The sequence below is a fragment of the Vicugna pacos genome, chromosome 15 (assembly GCF_048564905.1).
Source record: "Vicugna pacos chromosome 15, VicPac4, whole genome shotgun sequence".
NCBI lineage: Eukaryota > Metazoa > Chordata > Mammalia > Artiodactyla > Camelidae > Vicugna > Vicugna pacos.
This window is the reverse complement of record NC_133001.1, coordinates 55617902-55640563: the sequence shown is the minus strand read 5'-3', so window position 1 is coordinate 55640563 and position 22662 is coordinate 55617902. Positions and strand designations below refer to the sequence as shown.

The following is a 22662-nucleotide window of genomic DNA, read 5'->3' as shown; positions in this document are numbered from 1 at the left end:
GTCGTTACATTGGCCCCGGAGGCTGCAGCTCTTTCCGGGGCTTAATCCGCCCTCCACTGTACAGCTCTGTGGGACACCTGCAGCAGCTTTAAGCCGCTGTCTCGCCTGTGACCTGGAAGAGCCACTGGCTTTGTTAGATGTCAGTTTTCCTGTCTGGAAAGTGAAGGAACCGGCTGGGATTGTTCTGGGGGCCCCTTCCAGCTACCACATTCTGTGAAATGAGATGTTTTCTTTCTGCGTTTTGATGAAGCCTACTGGGGCTTCCTTTTTAATGGACCCAGAGTATCTTTACAGATTTTAACACCAGTCATTTGAAAAGTTTAAGGAGTTGACTCATGTTTGTCATTAAGATGGAATGCTATGAGGCTGGGGTCAGGGGAGCTGGAGAGTACTGTTCTCTGAGTATTTGTAAAATGAGAAAGGTTGCGGCGTAGTTAGGATGGTCATTTACCTTTTCATTCCTCTAATTCTGTGACAGTTTCTACTCAAAACAAACACCACAGAAATCGAGTAGAAGTTGAGGAGTGCCACGGGGTTTCTGTTTCCCTGGAGGCTGTATTTGGGGATGATTTGAGGAATTACTTCATGGGGTCTTGGACCATTAAAACACGTCTCTGGCAGGAGATGAGGTGATGGCGGGGGTCGCAAATCCTGCTTTTTCTTAGATGAGCACAGTGTAGTGCTTGGACTTTTAAAACACTCTCAGAGAGAAGTCAGAGCTATGACATCTTTGTTTTAAAATGCTAAGACTATGCGAGTGATATAAAAATGTACACTTGTACCTACCAAAAGCATGACACAGTCAATACAGTAGAAAAGGTCTAGTGAAGTGAAAAAACCCTGGTGCCCAGAATTATTTCCTAACTTGAATAAAACTTTTGTAACTTGAACATTTAAAAAGTAACTTCACAATTAGCTAGTGACTACAGTTGCAGTATTGACTTGCTATGAGTTTCTGAGGGAACTAGTAATTCTAAAGAGATTTGTACTTCTGGACTGTGATCACATGCCCAGGTGTGTTTTCTTTTGAATTCCCTGTATTCAGTAAATTCAGCATTCATCCGTCAAGCATTTCTTGAGTACCTACTATGTGCTTGGCACATGGTAGGGTGCGTCAGTGAGTAAGAAAACAGGCAGGGCTGCAGTCCAGCTCTGCAGCCTCGAGCAAGACCCTTCACCTTTCTGAGCACAGTTGTGAAGACACCTGCCCGGTTCGCCTCCAGGCACTGTTGCCTGCACTAAATGAGGTATTATATGAAAGCACGTGCAATTTCTGAAGCTCTGACAATTCGAGCTATTATTGCTGCTACCAAACTGCTGAACACAGAGCTTCAGCACATCACTTTCAGCATCAGCGTGTAGGGTGTGTTCTCTGTCGGTATTATCAGCATCTTTGGGAACATACAGGCGAGTGCGTGTTAAGACTGTTCCCCGTGTAGTACTAGACTGGCAGACCCCGTTCCTCTCGCTCCTCTTGGCTGGTGCAACCAGGTTGGTGATGGGAGTGGTCAGTGTCCAAAGATCACTGGCCACTAGAGGGCGCTGTGTCCCGTTTATTCTTGTGCGCACAGCTCCTTTCCCTTGGGAGTCCTTCGTTAAGTGAATGGAAGGATGGACAGGTGGAGCCGTGGGAAGGGGAGGGAGGACAGATACGTACATATGTGTGTAACTCGGTGGTAATTGATGAACGAGGGTTCCTACTGCATCTGGGATCAAAACAATGCTCACGATGAATCAAAACTCCATGTTCGGTAACTATGCGAGAACAAATCTGACCCTGGCCCTCTTCTTAGCAGCTCCAATCTTCCCTGTTCTCTTTGGCAGACCCTACGTGGCTTTCCACCAATCTGGGCATCCTGACCTGCATCGAGTGTTCTGGAATCCACCGAGAGCTGGGGGTTCACTACTCAAGGATGCAGTCCCTGACGTTAGATGTCTTAGGAACATCAGAGCTGCTGGTAAGTCTCGGATCCTTGATTTCAGAGTGAAAACAGATGAGTTGAAAGCTAAGTTTTAATTTTGGCCCTGGAGTCCATTTTGGTTACTTTAAATTCCACTGGGCCTCTAGCTGTTGGTATTTGCCAGGTGAGTCTGGGCAATGAGAAACTTACTGGCAGCTCCTCCTCCTCAGCTCCTAGCCAGTAAGGGTTGCAAAGCTTCATTCTTTGCAATGAATCAAGTGAAGTAAACTCAAAAAGGGGCATGGAGACTGATGTAAGATTCTGGAACAAGTTGGTGGCAGGGTCCAGCACACCCCAGTCACCAAGTGGTGCGCATGCCCAAGCACGGAGACAGGGAAGGACTCCTCCCTGAGTCATCAGCCAATTTCCTCCAAGTCTGCGGTCACCACCTGGCTCGAGCCTCCGGTATACTCCGCCCCTTATTGTCGCCTTTTCGGGGAGAGATTGGTCTTTGCTTTTTCCTGCCTTTATTTCTAAGAAGTCTCTTATTCTCAGTTCAGTGATAACACATAAGCCATGCAATGCAGATCGATATTAGGCAATTGCAGCATTTTCTGTGAAGTGGCTTTCAGAGCGTCGAGATTGTGGCCCCCTGAGGAGCAAGCACATCACACCTTGGCCGTGCTTTTGGGCACCTAAAACACGAGCTCTTTGGACGGTTTTCAAAGTCTGTAACTGCTGATTAGAAAGCAGTGTTTGATATTCTCTCTAGAGGTAGCTGAGCCTTGGACAGTAAATATTAAGTGGATATCGACTGCCACTGATTTTCATGTCAAGAGCAATAGTCTTGACAGAAGATCAGTGGTTGTGGTCAATAGACCTCTCCAGGGGCCGAACAGCTTACGGCTGACTACTCCGGATCCAGCGTGTCTGAACTGGGAATACATTTAGAACTGTCTCCTCCAATCCTTCCAGTCTCTCCAAGGAATTCCTTTATGGTCTTGAAAGACAAGGCTGGGAGAAACTAGAGTGGATTCTGGTAGCCCGGTTAGCAACCTCCCTGGTTACTTCAAGTTCAGAACTCAGCTGGCCTCACTCAGCAGGACCCAGGCAGTACGTCCCTGGTTACACAGTGCAGTTACAGTTAACGTCATCTTCCGTCCAGCCTCCGTCACGGAGCTGTGTGTATACAGGCGGCGTCCTGGGTGACTGATGGTGGTGTAGATTTGAAGTTGTCACTATATTTTCAGAGACGCACAGACTTCTCGGTGAGCACCGGCAAACTGGGGCAGCTACGGTGCTGCCCTACTGGTTTTTCAAAACAGTGGGAAGTGTTAAGTGGCGTGTGTGGAAGTGATCGCTGCTGATTGTGGTCGAGGCACTTTGCAAAGAGTTTTATGTGTTTTAGCTCATTCATTCCTCACCCCAGCCCTGTGACGGGGGATGTACTGTGCCCATGCACAAAGGAGGAACTGAGCTTCGAATGTTTGGCAAGACTAAGGTTATGGAGTTATCAAAGCACCGGATCTGGGCTGGGGGCCTCTTTAATCTGATCCCAGAGCCCACGCTCTTAGCCCTTGAGGAGCCTGGGATGCAAGCTGACCTTTGCGGTGGGTTGTCTCACCCTGTGGGAAGCATTTAAATGTCACTGCTGTCCCTCCTCATCCCCCATCTTCATCCCCAGTGAATGTTTAACAGCCAGCTCTCTGGGAGGGAAAAAAGCCCTGCTTTGTAGTCCGCCCAGTCACGGGATGTAAGTAATCCCACCGCGACCATTTTTGCGCCACAGTGTGAATTACTGAGCCTGCCGTGGGAAAGAGAGGTTTCCTAGCACGTGTTATGTGGTAAGTTCACCACAAATGCAGTGATCGTAAGTAACTTCGAAACGTGGAAAACAGTAAGATGTAGGAAAGTAGGAAGTTATGGGTGCTTATTACTTTGTTTTTAGTGTAATTTATTGGATCATGAGTTTATCTAATGTAATTTTTAATGATGGCTGTTTAACAGTTGGCTCGTGTAAGCTGGTAGGAGCCTGATCCCAACACATCTGTTACAGCTGCTAAATTTCTGTGTCTCAGAAGTTTAACTGTGATCCACGCGAGTCTGCTGCCTCCTGCACAGGGAAGCATCAAAGCAGGTGGAAAGGATGAAGTGGCTCTGACCCCCAGTTCAGAGCTTCATTTCTGTCGCCCGGAGCCTGTGTCTGTATTCTCATAGTTTGACCAGCTCTCAGCCGCTCTGGAGAAACCAGGCAGAGGCTGCTCAGTTACTATCTGCAGATATTTCCAAAATCTCATCTCTGCCACAGCTTTAGACTCTCCCTTATCTAAGCCTCTTTTCCTCAGTGGTTATCAGAAAACAAAGGGCAGAGGCCCTCGGCTTGCCCCTGACCTCTGCCTGTCTGGTCCTCCCCTCCCCTCCCCCAGCCCCATCGCTGTGGGCCTGACCACCCCCTGCTCCTCAGCCGGTGGGTGAGGCGGTGGATGGAGAGTGTGTGTTAGTCGTTAGTATCCTTGGTAAATCATGAGAATTTCAAGCCGCCTTAGAGTACCTGGTTATCTTATTTTACTGAGACGGTCAGATGCGTGGACAAAGGATCTCCTGAAGGCTGTGTGTGTGTGTGTGTGTGTGTAATTACGTCTGGCACGTAAGAACTATAAAGTATTAGCTATCATTATCATCTCCTCCTCGAAGATGATTTTAACAAAATCCTTCCAGAAAAATGATCCTCGTGTCCTGACATGTGAATCCACAACGAGGCCCCACCCGGGCTGTCTGCTCCGTTTGTGGACCTTTCATGTTCACAGAGCTGTGATGTCCGGCTCTTTGACTGGTTTGTTCCTCACTGTATGTTTTCTTGTGCGGTGGATGTTAATTAGGCTCCTCGTACTCTGTTAAAGAAATAAGAGGGTGAACTGGAAAATAACTTCCCGACGCATCCATGGGCACAGGCTGGGCGGAGCTGCTCCCCAGAGCAGTGTAAGGGCCCGCACCTCAGGGATGTGCTGTGACGGGAGAGGGGCTTCTGAATGGCCCGGTGGAAACGGCGGTCCACGAGCAGGAGTTCTCATTTCCTGGCTGGCATTATGTTCTAAATAAACACTCTCACCCCATAAAATGCCACTTCTGCCCCCCAACACATCCTCCCCGTGTACCTCAGGATAAGTCTTTTGCTTAATTCTGAAAATCATTTTCTGCCCCGGGGTTTGCAAACAGTTTTCCCTGATGGTATGTTGTGGAGATTTCACCATTTCCTTTTTAATTTGTTTTTGTTTCAAAGCATGCTTGATTTCCATGTTAACTGAGTGATTTCCGCAGCACCTGTGAAGGTGGCTGGTTAGCAGTCACTTTTTCTTCCCTTTGCCTGCTTTTAGAATCACTTCTTATTCAGTGGAAAGACACTGGGGGAATTGACTTATTCATTTGATTAGTTCGTGGAAGCTGTGCCATCTTAACTACTTTAACATGCACCCACTTAATATCCTTAGATTTTAAAGCAAATCTGCTTTCAGAAAACCTCCTGACAGCCTAGATTTTAAAAAGATGAATTTCCTCCTTAACATGGAAGATTATGATTTTAGCTCTGATTTTCAGGTCATACATAAAACAGTACAGTTGGTCCTAAGGTTCCAGTATCATGTGATCAATTTCACATCATAAGTGAAATCAGTAAAGGAAATTTCAACATTATGGAATTGAATTTGAGTCAGTAACTTAAAAATCTTCCATTGAAAAACAAGGTTAGACCAAAATACTGATTAATTATAAACACTTGTTCAGGAAGAATTCAGATTCAGATTCTTTAAAAATTAAATACATTTTTAATTAAATATATTACTTCAATATACATGCAAAGGCAGAAAAACAGGTCATATTTTGTGTATTTTTCTCTGTGACACCTTTGATAGTGACTATTACCTGTTCTGTCTGTCAGTCATCTTACATCAGATGCTCATAGAAAGCCAATCAATTCTGCCTATTTTTAAAATCAAATCAAATCTTTGAAAAGCTTTAAAAAAAAAAAAGGGTCAGAAACCCTCAGGAGCACGTACTGTTTTGTGACTTTGTCCTGCCTCCCTTCTCATGAGGCTGTTAACAGGCCGTTCAGTATAAAGTTGAACTGCCCACAGCCAGACCTGGGAGAGGGAGCGTGGGGGGAAGCCGCCCAAAACCCAGGGCTTCCTTACAGACTATACTGCTGCCTCCCTGGGACTGAAATAAGGCCACTCAGGATGCAAAGAGCAGCAGGAAGCATGCAACCAGCCACCGTTCATTGAGCAACTACTACGCTTCAGGCATTGTTCTAGGTTCTTCTTGTGATACCTAAGCTGAGAGCTCCATTTAAAAAAATGAGGTCAGAGCCTATGTTCTCGTCTTTTTTCTTAAACCACAGCCCTGAACTTCTTTTCACCACAAACCCTATCAGAAAAAATTGAGCACCAGAACAGACATACACGTAGGTGATGTACAGCGATATTTGTATGACTTACTAAGAAGTGTGTTATATACTTTATGAAATATATCAAAAGAAGAATTTTTAAAGACTCGAGTGAAACATACACGTTTTTTCACCCACCACGGAGTATTTTGGAGGCAGTGATGGAGCATGCTGCAGTTTCTTCGCTCTGCCTTCAGAGCCAGGGTCCTGCTCCTTCACGTCCCTGGGGCCTTTGTCATCCATTTGTGTCTTAAAGGCGTGCCTTGCGCTCTAAGCCTTCCAGCCTCCTGGGATCTGAGGGTGCCCTGCAGACAATATCCCATTTCCTACCTGAATTGGGAACCACTTGAGAGATCAGAAGTCTGGTTTGTTGTTGAAAGCAGCCCAGCTGGCGGGCCTGGTTCACACATGCGGTGACAGCCGAGCCTCAGACTGGGTCTCGCCCACCCAGGCGGGGGCAGGAGGCGCAGACCACCCTGGTGCTGCGTCCCGGGGGCGCCTTGTTCTTTTCAGCCCCTCTGTTGGGGGAGTCGCTTCTCTCACGTGTCCATTCCTCTCCTCCGGGGGCACAAAGACAGGATTGTCATGGGAACTGGTGTCCCTCCACGTGAAAGCAGGGGACAGGAAGTCCCCCAAACTCTGAACAGTTTCTAGAGAAAATCTAGGTCCTTTCTGGCTCAGCGAACCCTGTGAGGGTAGATGCTCAGGTCTCCAGGAACACTTCTGGTCCCCGTCCTCGGGGCGCTCAGTGCAGTGAGGGAGCCGCGCTCTCAGGATAACCCCGCAAGGTGGGTGTGGGAGTGGTCGTCCCTCCCGACCAGGCGCCTGCTCTGCTGGCTTCCCCTCGCAGTCTCCCTTCTTGTAGTGCTCCGTCCAGCCCTCATCACAGAGCCCTTCCTTTCTTTTTCATCACCTCTGTCTCATCGCACCAAGCCCCGGAGCAGGCCCATTTCCCGTGCGCGGATCCCAGCACCCCCGAGGGCTCCGTGTGCGTTCCTGGACTGATGGGAGCTGGGCTCGCTTCCCTGAGCGATGCAGCACTTAAATGCCCGACTCCCCTGGACCGGCCATGGCCGATCCGCCTTGGCGCAGCCCCTGGGTCCTGGGCCCGTGCCTGGCAGTGGAGGGCACGTGTGTCGGGGCTGCTTAACCAGCCTTCCCTCTGCCGTGGCTCCTGCCCTCAGGCCTGTCAGGCCCCACATTCTCTCCTCACGACCCTGCAGCCTCCTTCTGCAGATGCTTTTTTGCTTTTGTTTATGGTTCCAAAGGGTTCTGTGCAGGCCGAAATATTCACTGGAACTTGATGAAACTGAGAGGCAGCACATCTCTGCATTGACGGGTGTCACGCACGGATGTGGTGGCTCCCTGGACCCGCCGTCCCTCGTAAACCAGCCAGGCCCAAGCAGAAGGGAAGCAGCTTTCCGATTCCGGGGAATTCTCCTCGCCCCCTCCCCTTTGCCTGCAGACCAGGAGGCTCGCAGGGCGTGCGCTGTGGCGTGTTCTGTCATGCACTTGAGATCACATTGCACTGCAAGAGGGGGCATTAGAGCATGCCTGGCCCTAAATAGGGGCCTTAACACTGAGCCTCAGTCTGGCCCTGACACCAGGTGCCCCACCAGGTGCCCACGAAATCCTGGGGGTGTTGGCTCCGTGGTACGCTGCGTCACCCATGTGGTGTGCCACCCTGACCGTCCGCCCCGTCTCCGGGGAAGCTGCAGTGAGGCAACCTGGGCTTGTGCCACACAACATTGCCTGGAGGCTGCGGGGCCGAGACAGGACCAAGGCAGAGCTGGTTAGAGCTTGGTGCTTTGGGCCTCCAGAAGCTCTGTTCACTTACCACGGACAGGGTAAAATTAGGAAGGCTCCTCGCCCAGCTGTTAGGCTGTCCTGCGAGTTTCCCCCGTCCTCGGTCTCCCTCACTATCCCCTCGCTGCTTCTTGTTACTTCCCACCAGGAAGTTCGGCCTTCTCTGACCCAGATCCCTTTGGCTGTTCCTTCAGCCAGCTCCCCTGGAGAGAAGAGGCAGTTGGGGTGCAGCCTTACCTCCCAGGACATCCCCACATAATCCCCACTCACCCTTTGTCCACTGACTCATTGAGAGTAGAAGCGTCAGAAGTGTCACTGCCCCCAGGGGATCATTTTCAACGTGGAAATGAAAATGTCTGTTCTCTGCGGAGTACTGGGCTGCGTGCTCCCTTTCGGTTTCTTTGTTTCGTTTGGCATTGAGTCTGATCTCTGATGGTGCTCCTGGCCGCTCCAGATCCGTGCATCTATGCAGGAGAGCGCCAGGTGCCCCACGCAGGGCAGCCTCAGACAGACGTGACGTTTATGTCTCAGTACCTGCTGCATGAAGCATGTGCCCGTCCTCAGTGAGCGTTAACGAAAACGTGTTCATTTCTGACAAGCCGGAGAGTTGCTCGGCTCGTGGGGACCTTATATTGGAACAGGTACATTCTTAGTGCGTTAGTTTGGTGAACGTTTTCACCTGAGTTACCCCATTTTCCCATTGTTACAACCTGGCAAGGTAGGTATCATCCCCATTTTACTATTAACAAGTCGAAGCTCAGGTAAACTGACTTGCTTGGGGTCACAGAGCCGGCAAATAAAACCATGATTTGAACCCACACTTTGATTTCCTGGCCCAGCACCCTCTTCACTGGGTGAGCCCCCCTTTCGCAGGTGTAGGTAAAGGGTGTTAGATCTCTGAGTTTCAGCTGGATCTCAGGGGTTCTGAGGGCGAGTTGCGGGGAGAGGGTGGAAACTTGAATTGGGCCAAGTTTCTGCTCTGCCCTGCAGGTCCTCGTGCAGGGAATGCTTTATAAGAACACTCCCCTGTAACAGGCACACTGCCGCTTCTCTGGTTTTATGGGTACCTTTGGGGTTTGGGTTTTGTCCAACTTCATTAAGGGCAAACCACTTTATTGCTCTATTTCTTAGTGGCCATTAAATAAATCATCAGATGTGCAAGTGCTGTGTAGCAGTGGAAGGTATTATTAATAATTGAGCACCCTGAAATGGACTTTTGTTTCCACAGCTTGCCAAGAATATTGGGAACGCAGGCTTTAATGAGATTATGGAGGGCTGCCTTCCAGCCGAGGACTCGGTCAAACCCAACCCGGGCAGCGACATGTAAGTACGGGCTGGCTGTGCTGGCTTACTGACCAAAGGTTGGCCTGGTACCTGGGCCCCCACAGGCAGGGGAATAGCAGGTGTGGGTGCATCTATTGTTGCTCCTTTAGGGAGGAAATCAGCCTGAGGTGTTTTTTCTTAAGTCACTTGAACCTTTTTATGTGTCCAAAGTGAAATTTGGTGTGGCGGTTTTCCTTAGAAGTCGCAGGAAAGCAGGTTGGCAGATCTTGTGAGCGTCGCCCTCTGCTGGTGGTGTGTGGGTGCACCCTTGCCTTTCCGCCTTGGGGAGGGTCGTCACTCACTCTCCCCGCCCGCCCCCACCCCCGCCTCTGAAAGGTTAGTTCTCACAGACACAGGATTATGTCTCCTTGTCTTTCCCAATGCCCTTGCAAATGTGTGGTGTTTCCTTCGAAGAAAATTTCTGTTTTTGCTTTAGTGTTGACACAAAACGTGATTAAGAAGCTTTGGTGCCTCATTGTGCATCTAGCCGGCCCTGGAGGCAGCGCTGACAAGAGGGGAATTTTCTGCCTGTCTTATCACACAAAGCATAAATCACCCCAAGCACCCTGGTCCTTGAGAGAGGCGGATGGGAGACCAGCTGGTCAGGGCAGTGGCTGGCCTGCCCCCTAGAGACCCCAGCCCTGTTCAGGGTGGGTGGCCTGTCTCTGCATGAGGGCTAGGGTGGTAGGATGATGTCACGGGGACAGCCTTTCCCTTGAAATGGCCTGAGATTGAGCTGCTGGCACAGCTTTTTCTGGACAGGGCGCAGCAGCTTGGAGAGTGTTACAAACGTGTAGGTCCAGCCTTTTGCAAAAGCAGAGAATGCAGATCTCTGTAACCATTGTGTGGGAGCATGTTTGGAAGATGAAGTTGCAGGATCTTGTTCTTGCACGCTGGGGTGAGGTGACTTAATACGGTAAGGGCGCTCCGACAAACTAATGGAAGGAACGAGTGCCCTGTCCATTACACACCCTCACAGGTGTCAGCGTCCGCGGCGAGGACTGGCTGGTATTGCATTAGAGTCAATTCATGTTTGAGTCCTGGAGCAGAGGTCTGTGGTGTGGTGTTTCCTTGAGACTGGATGAGGTGTGGATACCAGGTACAGGGCTTACAGTTACCATCCTCTTCTGATGAAGATCTAAGTTCCAAATGTGTGTCCTAACCCATACCTGGAGAGGCATTACAGGGCACAGAAAGTCGCATCCTTACCCGATCGTGGGGGCTGGGCAGGCTCGTCAACTTCCCCGAGCCCTTTTCCTCTAATAGAAACAGAAGTACAGCCGCCCCGCCTCAGAGTTGCTGGGATGCACGTCAGGGGGTGAGGAGGTCCGCATCCCGTATTTGGTTGGCGGTAGCAGCCCTGCTTCCTTACCATGGGCGACGGGGCAGCACGCACGCCCTGCGCTGATTCCACACACCATGGAAAATTAGGGTCCTCCCAAGTCAGACTTCAGCTGGAGAGTTACCCGGGGGTGAGCTGACTCATGAGAAGGTCTGTTTAGGGTGGGAAACATCATGGTCCACTGTGATACTTACTGTCTGACGGACACCTGCTCTCCCAGTGAGGGGACGGGTCTCCCGAAATGCTCTAATATTGATCAGCTTTGTAGTTGATGATAACAAATTTCTTCCAAGTACCAGGGATACTTTGTAAAAGCAGAGAATTGGTTTATTCTGGGGCTAGATGATTCTAAAAAATGAATACTGTCTGCTTGGGGCTCTTCAATACAAATGTTCCATCTGCATTGAGGCCCCCCCCCCAACCTTGGCACAAACGAAAAGAATGTTTACTTCTCTCCTTTTTTTTCCAAATAAGGGCAGATGGCCAGTGTGAAGGCAGCGTGCCCCCTGCCTTGATACCTCCTCGGGTGAAATTAGTCACTGGGCTCCTCTGCTCCTGTAGCATTTAGCTCTATTTTAAAACATTTCTTCCCATTTTATATTACACCTAGGTATTTACATATGTTTTTCTAATGAATTGTAGCGTACTGGTTTTTTTGTATTTCCCACCATAATGTGTTATTTGTGGTGGGAAATACGTATGTAATGAATCAACAAGTCCAAGGTGAAGTCAGCTCTGTGGCTGAATAAGCTACTGTTTTACTTCCAGATTAAAAGGCGGATACTGCTCTGGCTTTATCTCAGAACAGCACACCATCTGCAGATGAATCTGTTGAAAGGGAAGCCAGAGACCGTCTGGTGGCCTGTGAATCCCCAGATGGGTTTGGGGGTTGCTGAGAGATATAAATAGGCAGGAAGCAGGGAGCAGCCAGATTTGCGTCTGCTTACAGAGGTCGGAACTGTTCTTCTGGGATTCAGGGCCCTCAAGCATGCCCTGTCCTTTGCAAGTATAAGGTGCCCCTCTTTCTGAACACACGCCAAATGCATCGTACGTTCAGTTCATCGCTTTTCTCCAAAAGCCTTAGTCTTTCCCAAAAACGGCGGGCAAAAGGGAAGTCGCACTGGCAGAGTGAACTTCCACGGGGTGTGGTGTTGCCTAAAGCAGATCTGGACGTGTGCTTGTGTAGGGATGGCCTTCAGGGCACAGGGCCCCAGAGCCCTGGGCAAGCGATGCTACACTAAAAAATAAGTGAAGGGTCCAGTTTCTCTCTTGCTCCTTCCTGGGGAGTTCACCCTGTGACCGCCCCACAGCAAATACTGAAACGGCCTAAACCCTGCTGCCCGGCATGAGAGCCCCGTACAGTTTCATTAGGCAGCCTGTCAGTTACCAAGCCTGAGAGTCCCCAGGAGCAGCCTGCGCTCCACGCTGTCTCCGGAGCCCCGCGAGGAGAGCTCAGCCCAGCAAAGCAGGGCTACCCTCGGAGCTGGCCAGCTGCCGGAGGGGACGGTTGAATGTCGACAGCACTGTTGTGAGAATCAGATGAGGTGGCACATCTCCACTTGCCCACAAGCCCACAGGAACTGTCTGTGCGTGCAGAGCCGGGGAAAGTCCATCTGCACAGTTGACGCGGGTCTGAGTTTTATAAACACCCAGGCGGTAGATCTGTTAGGCGAGGTAGGCAGTAGTGGTGTTTGCCACCCCTGGGGGCGTGGGCTTGACCTGCGCGCCCCGAACCCCGGTGGCTGCAGCCCGCGTGAGTGGACGTGGGGGCTTGGGTGGTAGGAGCAGGTGCGATGGGTGCAGCTCTGGCAGCCGCAGGGGGGCGGTGAGGTAGTGAGTGGTGCCTCAGCCGAGAAGAGCTGGCTGGGTCCCCTCCACCTGGGCCACCTCCTGCCCCTCTTCTTTCCGTGCTGCTGCGATAATCACAGCTGGTGTTTCCAAAACCCTGGGCTAAATGCTTAAATACATCATCTCGTGTAATCCTGCAAAGCGCTGCAAGCAGGTGTCCTCACGACAAGAGGTGCAGTAGCTGGACTGAAGTCACCCAGCGGGGGAGCGAGGAGCTGGGGTGAGACCTGGCCATGTGACTGAGAGCCAGGCCTGAGGACCGCGCTCTGAGCTGACCACCAGCCTAGGGGGTGGTGGTGGGGAATTCAAGCCCCTTCTTTGAGTTCAGCCTCCCTTTTCTGACCTTGTGAAGTTTCAGAGCACTTTGCGCTTTCTGGAAGAAGGGGACGGGAGAACTCTGGGATCCATCCTGTCATGTCATTCTCTCTACATCTCTGGTAGAGCCATCAGCTCAAATTAAGTTTTTGTGTTTGGAATCTGGTTTTCCCTGACTTTCTTTTCTTAACAACTTTTTTGAAATACAATTCACTTACTATCCAATCCACCCAATAAAGATACAGCTCACTGGCTTTTACTGTTTTCCCAGCTGTGCGCCCGTCACCATAGTCAAGTTTAGGACATTTTCATCACCGCAAGATGAAACCCTGTACCCGTTAACCACCCCCCAGCTCCGTCCCCTCGCTCCCCCAGCCCTGGGCAGCTGCTCGTCTGCGTTGTCTCTCCAGACATGCCTGCTCTGGGCATTTCACATCAATGCAAGCACACGTGTGCTCCTTAGTGTTTGGCTGCTTCCGTTCAGCAGAACGTTTTCAAGGTCCATCCACGCTGCAGGCGGTGTCAACGCTCCATTCCTTTTGTGGCTGAACGCATTCCATTGTACGGACACCACGTTGGGTTTATCTGCTGATCGGCTGGTGGGTACTGGGTTTTGGGGGGGTTTTGTTTGTTTTTGAGTTGAGTTGTAGGCAGTTTAGTTCCTGGTGTTTGCTGGGTTGTTCTTTGAAACTCATGCCTTGTCATAAGCAGCGTTTACTGCCCCTCAGAAGTCGTGTTGATTTTTTATTGTTGTTGCTGCTGTTTGTTAATTTTCCGTGGAATAAAAGGCAGAGTCCTCCAGGCCAGGAGCTGCTCTTCTCCTTGCTCCCCGTCTTCCAAGTTCATCAGTACTTTCCCAGGTCCTAAGGACCTGCTGTGAGCTCAGAAAACATGTCAGCTCTTGGGCTTCTCACAGTCCCTGAGGGTGTAGGTGCATATTTGCACAGATAAGAAGACTTGAGGCCTGAAGAGACTGCATCCTCGCCCAGGGTCGCTCGTCACTCTGCGGCGGGGGTGGGATTCGAGCCCGGGCTGCTTTGGGTCCCTTGGAATGGCTGCCACTTCAAGCTCCTTGGAGAGGTGGGGTCTGCAAACGCAATGCCGTGTGAAGGCCAGGAAATAGACCACGAAGACAGGCAGACAGCTCGTTTGGTTCATGGGCCTGTGGTGAGCCTGCCTGCCAGGCACGGTGCCCACAAACAAGAGGACAGTCTTCCTCTCAAAACCGAGGACAAAATTTGTTTTCATCTCTCTGCCTTCCTTGGTACCAGCTTCATCCTGTGTCTGGCTTCTTTGTAGTCAGGAATAACTACTGTCCTTGAGGCCATGGAGAGAGAGAAATAATTTACCATACACAGGGAGAATCTCTTCTTAGCAGTCATAGCCAAAGTCTTGATTTTCTTTCTGGTTGGACTGGCTGGTCACATGCCCTGTCCTGAATCAGCCAGAGGTTTCTAGCCCCTCGACCTGGCCACTTGGCCTTACACCTGGGCCCTGATGCCACTTGTCTTGGCACCTGAGGGTTTCCAGCCTCTTGAAAGGACAGGAGGTGGCAGAGTGACTACAGGTGCTGTGGGGGAGCCATGGGGCGCCTGCTTCCCGCTTTCCTGCTGGTGCTTCTTATTACAAGGAGAGCGGGGCAGGATTTTTTTTTAAGTAGTTATAGCTGAATAGATATTCTGAGTATGCTTGAATAGAGGCCCTTAATCATTCACAAGGCAACTGTGTGATTTCAGGAACGCAAGAAAGGACTACATCACTGCCAAGTACATTGAGAGGAAATACGCAAGGAAAAAACACGCGGATAACGCAGCAAAGCTTCACAGCCTTTGTGAGGCCGTCAAAACAAGGGATATTTTTGGATTACTCCAAGCGTACGCTGATGGTGTGGATCTCACAGAAAAAATCCCACTGGCCAACGGACATGTAAGAAGAGACGTGAAAAAGTGAAAGAAAGGGGTTGGGCTTGGAGAGGCAAGGCAGTGTTACCGGAAGTGCTGAGTAGTGTCATTTCCCTGACAGATGGCAGTGAGCTCTGGGGAAGAAATTAGGGCTGATTCTTAGACCAAAAAATGGGTGGCAGCTCTGGGAAGAAGCCATCCATGGGGGAAGGAGCGTCTTCTCAGAGGCCCACGCCCTGGAGAGAAGCCCTGTCTGCCGAGGGCAGCACGAGCACCTCCCGGGCCCATGGGGAGCTGGCAGCCAAGCCTCAGCTGCAGCTCCCGAGGCCACGCCGGGAAGGAGACTCAAACTGGGCCTGGTGCACAGCTGCCCCCCTTGCCCTCCTCCCTGGGGGAGCTTTGCCGAGAAGGTGGGGTCTCACGGGCAGGGCCAGTCCACAGGAAATCCCTGGTGTCACGGCCCATGCGTGTCCTCATTCTCTTCCCCGGGTGCGCTCGTGGACACACATAGGGCTGGGGTCACCCTTAGCAGCTGAGCATGCTGTGTGGAGCCTCAGCGTTCAGTGATGGAGACTAAGTCGAGGAACCCCAGCCGTGGCGCCCAGGGCCAAGCATGCTCCACTCCAAGCGGTACTGTGGGGGGACGAGGGCTGGCCCGGGCCTGCGAGCAGGCAGGGCAGGTCTGGGCGGAGGGCCTCTCTCTGCCCCGTGCCCCCTGCTCTGTGGGTCTTTCCTCGGCCTCCATCTCTCTCACCCACCCACCCGAAACAGCCCTCGTTTTGTCTCCTCTCCCCCGCCTGCCAAAACTTAGTTTCAGAAAAGGCAGTGGCGGTCCTCTCCTCCTTCGTGTGAGTTGCAGACAGGCCAGGTGTTAGCACTGATACTTGGATACTGTAAAATACAGAATGAGAAGCTTTAACCTTGTAGTAAAAATGTACACTTTTATTTATCCAGGGAGCAGGTAAGAGGCCCGGGGAACCTTCCTGGAGTCTGAACGGAGACCACTGCGTACAGGCAGCACCTCTTGTTGCTGATTCAGGGACAGAAAGAGTGGGGGAACTTTGCAACGAACTTTGCAGATTCCTAAGGGCAGAGTTTGCCATGTTGATTAAAGGGGGCCCTGGGTATCTTAGAGATATGTTTTTTGAAGGAAAGACTTAAGAGACTTTTGGAAGAAGACTTTGCAAATACACGATTTCACTCCTGTTGGACACAAAACTGAGTGCTCCCCTTGGAATTCTGGAATGTTTCTGTTTGGTCTTCAGGAGCCAGATGAAACTGCCCTCCATCTTGCCGTCAGATCCGTGGACCGGACTTCTCTTCACATTGTGGACTTCTTAGTTCAGAACAGGTAGGTGTGCTGAAATTAGGGGAGGTATTTGATTTTGTCCCCTTAGTGTTCCTGAGGAGGGAACCAGGGGCTGCCTCACTGCTTCCGTCTTGCGGCCAAGGTGCCGGAATTGCCCCAGGTTGGATATGAATTACGGGACAAGAAAAGCGCTGCTAGGTGTGGGGTGTTCAGTGCAGTCCTGAGGAAGTCCTGGGGTCTGAGGAGGGAGACCCGTCCTGGGATCTGCGGTGTCCGGCTTCTAGTGTCTTGGACTCAGTGAGATGCCACGTCGATAGGTCTGCTAAATTCTCAGCCCCTAGAAAGTGGCTACTGTCTGTGGCCCCCACAACTGCCCTGTGCACAGCCCTGGGCTTGTCCTGTGAGGTGGGTGTCCCACGGGATCCGGGCAGGGCCCCCGGAGCAGAGGGAGGGGAGGGAGGGAAGCAAAGATCTGAGCTGTAGCTGCTGGCGGGACCTAGACTGTAAATCACAACACTGGGCTGTGGGCGTTTTGCTTGGTTGGAGAAGCTGTAATTTTAATTAGAAGTTGGCTTTAGAGAAGACATGCGGGGGCAGTGTCCCCTGGCCCCAGTAGTCCCATTTGGTACGTTTGGCCTCACTTGGGTATGGTGCCTGCCTGGTGCAGAAGGCCAGTCACGAAGACCCATTGAGGTGTATCTTGGCGCCCTGATTAGGTTTGGGGGGGCGCGGCTGGAGTGGGGAGGTACTGGTTAAAAGCCATGGAGATTGCTCCAGACGGAAGATTCCAACATGCAAAACAAGGGGGCCTTTTGCACTTGGTGTCTTCTGCCTTTCCCTCCCGTTCCTGGGGGGAGGTGTGAAGATGTGGCCAGAGGGAGAGGAGCTCGGGAGGCAGTCAGCTCCTTAGGAGCCGAGAGTTCAGTGGACATCTGAGGGCAGCTGCTCAGACCACCCTGTCCCCTGGTGGAGCCTGAGTGCCTGCCCAGTGCCTGGAGCGTGGCAGGGGCTCAGCGCCCCTGAGTGGTGCTGTCCCCCTCTGTGCAAGTTCTCAGACAGGAGAAGGGACATCCTGGTTTCTTTTCTAACAGATGGAAGCAAGAGTAGAGGAGAAATCAGAAAGGAGGCTCCTTTTTACACTGAAAAGTTAGTTGCTTTAAAAAAAAAAAGGAAGCATAGCTGGTTTCCTCCTTATGAGAGCAATGCGTGTCACCTGATGGTCACTCTGGTGTCCCCTCATGCTGTCCATCCCCAGAATGTGACGGAGGCCGCAGTCCCAGGGCTGCCTCCACCAGTGGCTTGAGTGGCTTGTCTCGGGATCACCTGGTCTTGTTCTGTGTTGGAAGAACCTTTGTCTCCTCGTGGTTCCCTCTCAGCCTGTTTTCAGGGCGGTCCAGGGCAAGCCAGCTCAGAGGAGCCCGGGGACTCTGAACTTTCAACTTTGAACCCTCCCCTCCCCTCCGTGACTCTGATCACTTGCTGCCTGTCCTTCTCACGTGCCCAGTGCCCTGCCTGGGCATCCCTAGTCCTCTGGCCTGTGGCTCACTGTTCCTCTCTCTCTGTGTCTGCGCTAGTGGGAACCTGGACAAGCAGACAGGGAAGGGCAGCACGGCCCTGCACTACTGCTGCCTCACCGACAGCGCCGAGTGCCTCAAGCTGCTGCTGCGGGGGAAGGCCTCCATCGGGATCGGTGAGCCGCCCACTCCTCCTCCTGCTGGTCCCAAGCTGCTGGTGGGAAGGGCCCAGGCCCCGGGCTCCGTGCAGAGCCAGGCAGTCAGTCCTGCCCAGCAAGGAGAGGGGCCTGTTCTGCAAGGCTGCTGCGGTCTCATCTATCCGCGGTCTCCTCTGCTATTCCGCAGACTTGCCGTCACGTGCAGGCAGGCATTCTCTGGGTTCTGAGAGGCAGCCGTCGCAGGTGCCCAGGTGGATCAGGTGTGGGCATCTCGCCCTCCTTTTCATGCTCCCACCTGGGATCAGACTTAACCCCTCACTGGCTCTGGGTTGACATGTTTACCGGTGGGAGACACTGTTCACTGCCCCTCCTTTCACTGGCCCCGAGCCTCCTCCACGAGGAACCCTCGGTCTGCTCAGCCTTTATCCTCCCTCCCCGGCGGCTCTCGGACACACAGCCACTGGGCGCAGTCTAGACCACGGGCCTGGAGGAAGAGTTTTGGCAGAACTATTAAAAAGAGACCAAAGAGCATGGAAAGAAGGCAGATGCCTGCTTCAGAGCCAGGTTGTTCTGTGTTTCGTTAATGAGTCATCAAACCTCATTGACTGAGGCTTACTCAGAAGAAAACACTCTTAGCGGGAGCTGCAAAGTCTTCTGCAGTCAGATGCCCGGAACTAGATTACAGCACTTTTGGTTAGAGAATTATCATGAGCTGCTTCATTCCACGACTTACACTTTAGATATTTATTTACATTAGTTGGCTTCTTGACTGGCTTTATTTTCGTGATTGACTCAAGCTTTATCTGTTAAAATCTTACTGGTTAGACGCTGCTGCCTGCTGTTCTGGACAGTTACAGGGCAGTTCGGCACCGACTGGGGCAAACGAAGGGGATTTCATTAGTCGTGTTCAGTGTAATTTAGAGCTGCTCTGCTCTGTCTTTTTAAATTGCCTCTTGATATCAGACCTTTGCTTGTTTTTGCCATAACATGTCCTTTGGCCACCCCACCTCTCAGCTAACGAGTCAGGAGAGACCCCACTGGACATCGCCAAGCGCCTCAGGCACGAGCACTGTGAGGAGCTGGTGAGTCCCTGGCGTGGACGGCCGATCGGTGGGGGCGGGGAGGCCCTGGGGCGCCCTTCGAGCCCCGAGGTAGCGTCCTGAGCACATCCCGGTGTCCAAGGGGATGGCTTGCTGAAAGCATCCTGGGGAGTCTTTAGAGAGGTGGCTACCCGCCTGGTAGCGACACCTGGACCCTGAGTCAGTAGTTGCTGCTGGGACACGTGGACGTGGCCCTGACGCTGGCTGGGTGGGTGGAGCAGAGGCCCGCCCGCGTCCGGCAGACCTGGGTGTGCCATGGGGCTCCGCCCTGTGACTTGGGAAAGTCACGCCAACTCTCTCTGCTGTTGCCTTATTTGTGAAGTGGAGTCAGCGGTGCCAGTCTGCCAGGTTGCTGCGGGGGTTGTTGTTGAACTCGGTAAAGCAGGGGGCACATGGTACGTGCTCAGCGCACAGAACCACCAATAGGCGATGCTGTGGAGCTGCAGGATGAGTAACCGGTGTTACCCTATCACTGTATGTCCATTAACTCATCTAATCCTGAAAATCACCTTAGGACGTTAATTAGGAGGTGCCTACTCTTACCCCGTTTTACAAATGAGGAGACAGCTACAGAAGTGCTAAGTAACTTGCCCAAGACTACACAGCGACCATCTGGCTCTGGAGAAAATTAACCCCTAGTGTGCCAAGACACACAGTTATCTAATGGACTAACTTCTCTCCTCTGCGTCTCGAGTGGAGCCAGCTGTCTGCCTTCCTGGAGAAAACAGTCATTCACATCACGTTCCTCAGGGCTTCATTCTCTCGTGCTGGTCAGGAAAGGCGGGGTTATTGCAAGCTTTAGAACGCAAGCACCCCTGGCCTGCGGGCTGCAGCTTCCCTGCTTACAAGGCACTAGATGCGAGCTGCCGGGTTTGAGTCTCACGGTTATCTGTGGACTAAGGTAGGTGCTTAACCTGACATGCAGCGAATTAAATAAGCCGACCTTGGACGGGGGCACAGGTTCTCTATCCGCCCAGCTGCCTCTTGGCCATCTTGGTGGACGTCCGCTTTGCAAGGCCCAGGATACGAGCAGCATCATTGACAGCCTTTTGTCGTCCTCAGCTGACCCAGGCCTTATCTGGAAGGTTTAATTCCCACGTTCACGTCGAGTATGAGTGGCGGCTGCTCCACGAAGACCTGGATGAAAGCGATGATGACGTGGATGAGAAGCTGCAGGTGGGTCCAGCTTGTGGCCAAGAAGAGTTTTATGATCGGTGTCCTGCAGAGCAGTGTGGGCCTGAGCCTATCATTAGGGCAGAAAGCTGTTTTGTAGTAAAGGAAATACAATTTACTTTCTGCTTCCACTGATCGCAGTAGGGTTTTGGTTTTACCCAGCGCACAACTGCCTCCTGGCTTCCAGCCCTGCAGACAGTACTTTAAAGGAGCATTAATTATGTAACCGTAGGCAGCTGCTCACCTTCTGATGTGAAGGAAAGATACAGGAGGGCCATTACTCCAGTGGATTTTAGAGGAAGCGCTCTCACTGTGGATGATCTGATAAAGAGCCAGGTTCCGCCGGGATATCACGTTCACCTAGTTGATCTTTAAAACCTTCACTGAAATCACTGAATGACCCTTAGAGCTCACTAGGTCCAACTCGTTCCTTTATCAGATAGGGTCATTCAGGCCTCAAGAGAGGAGTTGGCGTGGCCACAGCGAAGCCAGTATTTGGAGACCAACCTGGATCTCTTCCCTCCTCGTCCAGCCTCTTCTCGCGATGCTCTGTCTCGTGCACTTGTGGGTGCGCCTGGAAGGTTGCTGCCTTCACCCAAGTCGCAGAGCTTAGAGTCAGACTTGGGCAGACTGACCCCAGAGCCCACACACCTGGCAACTCGCAGCTGTCGGATTAGTGGGAATGCCGTGTAGCGTTTGTATTTTCACTTTAGGACGTTAATGTCCTGATGTGCATGGAGGATGTCTGATTCTTTATATATGGCATTTCTGAAACCTATTGGACCATCCTGCTTTATGGAGCAGTTAACATCCATACTTAATATTTCTTAGAATAAGAAATTTTTTCACAGAGTTAGCTATAAAATGGCATCAAAGTGAGCAGAGCTAATTTTGTATTTAGACCCGCCTTTAAAAAAGGAGACGGTTTGAAATACCTCTGAAACATTTGCCGCCAGAAGAGTGCCTCTTCATTAAGCACACACCACACTCCTGTGTCTGGGGGCAGTGGTCCCAGTGAGAGCCCAGCAGGGAGTGCAGACTCATCCCCCACCTCCAGTAGGGAGCAGAGGTGCGGTCAGTTCACACCGCCATGGGCTTTGTTGGAGTTTGAACTGCGTCCGAGGCACCACTAGCCATTGTGCTCTGCACTGGGCTGGCGGGAGCCTTGACGGTTGGGTGGTCCCATGAGGGGAGGAAGGTGTGACAGCTGATACTGCTACCTGCTCCACTCTGGGCTCTGTGCTGGCAGTTAAAGCTATACCCATTTAACAAATGAGAAGTCAGATCAGCAAAGTTAAGTAATTTGCTCAAGATCACAGCTGTTACAATGAAGCTGACATTTGAAATAGAGTTCAGTCTAATTCACCCACGTCATGACTCCATACACGTGACCTTCCAGTGGAGCCAGGGTCAGCAAACTTGAAAAGCCGAGTAAATAAACACTTTTAGGTTAAATAAACCCTTCAGGCTTGTGGGCCTAAAATATCCTAGTCTTTGTTGCAGCTCCTCGGCTCTGCCAGGGTGTCCTGAAAGCAGCTGTAGACAGTATGTAAGTGCCCCAGGCCGCTTTCTAATAAAGCATTATTTCTAGAAACAGGCCATGGTTCGCTGCCCCGAAGTTAGAGGAACCGTAGGAGTTCCTGTGCCTATGGGAAGAAGACCGTGATCGCCCCTGACTTAGGCTTATGGCTGTTGGGGGTCCGTTGCAGCTGGGTGCTCAGAGCAGCTGCACTGCTTAGTCCTCTGAGAAAGCTTATAAAGGGGGAAATACAGAGCTAGGTTGAGATACCTGACGGTAAAAATGAACTAGATTATATTTTAAATTCTTCACAGAATGGAGAATTGTAAATTTGTGTAAGTCATGGCTTTTTTGTGAGTGTGTGTGCTTCCATCAAAAGACACAATCAGAGGGAGCTTTGGGTTGTGTGACAGTAAAAGGCAACATGCCCAGGTAGAGATGGCACACCTGAGGGCGTCACCGGTAGCTTGAACGCTGTGACAAGAGGTCAACGTGTCTGCATCTCATGCAGCTTTGCCCACCACCCCTCCACAGCCCAGTCCCAGCCGGCGGGAAGACCGGCCAGTCAGCTTCTACCAGCTGGGCTCCACCCAGCTGCAGTCCAACGCGGCGTCCCTGGCCAGAGACGCCGCCAGCCTGGCCAAGGACAAGCAGAGGAGCTTCGTGCCCAGCATCTTGCAGAATGAGACATATGGAGCCATCCTGAGCGGCAGCCCGCCGCCCATCCAGCCTGCAGCCCCTGGCACCGCCAGCGCCCCCCCGCTCCCCCCACGGAACGTTGCCAAAGGTACTGAGCTGTTGGGACCCCCCACCCCCAGCCCCAGTGTCCAGCAGCGCATCGGGGTTTTGCTTTGGGGAGTTTGTAATCACTTTGCCCCCAACTAGCTGACATTTGGGCCGGCATTAGAGTGGATTTGTTTGTTTGTTTGTTTTTCATTTGGGGTCTTTGGTACTTCTGCTGTTTGTTTCCTAAATGAACTCCATCAGTCTTAGGATGGAGGTAGAGTGTCTTGAC

The 22662-nt window shown here is 51.7% G+C and overlaps 1 protein-coding gene across 12 annotated transcripts in view; it reads left to right on the top strand.

Annotated features, from left to right (window-relative positions):
- ASAP2 (ArfGAP with SH3 domain, ankyrin repeat and PH domain 2) overlaps positions 1–22662 on the top strand; it is a 145791-nt gene that overhangs the window by 111131 nt on the left and 11998 nt on the right. For 11 of the 12 annotated variants that reach the window (XM_072938228.1, XM_072938225.1, XM_072938224.1 and 8 more), the window contains 8 exons: positions 1825–1958; positions 9374–9468; positions 14710–14899; positions 16140–16225; positions 17758–17873; positions 18870–18937; positions 20018–20131; positions 22182–22434. In XM_072938228.1, the coding sequence (XP_072794329.1) occupies positions 1825–1958; positions 9374–9468; positions 14710–14899; positions 16140–16225; positions 17758–17873; positions 18870–18937; positions 20018–20131; positions 22182–22434 (1056 nt within the window). The remainder of the gene's footprint in view (positions 1–1824; positions 1959–9373; positions 9469–14709; positions 14900–16139; positions 16226–17757; positions 17874–18869; positions 18938–20017; positions 20132–22181; positions 22435–22662) is intronic. The other variant, XM_072938227.1, reaches the window with a different exon arrangement.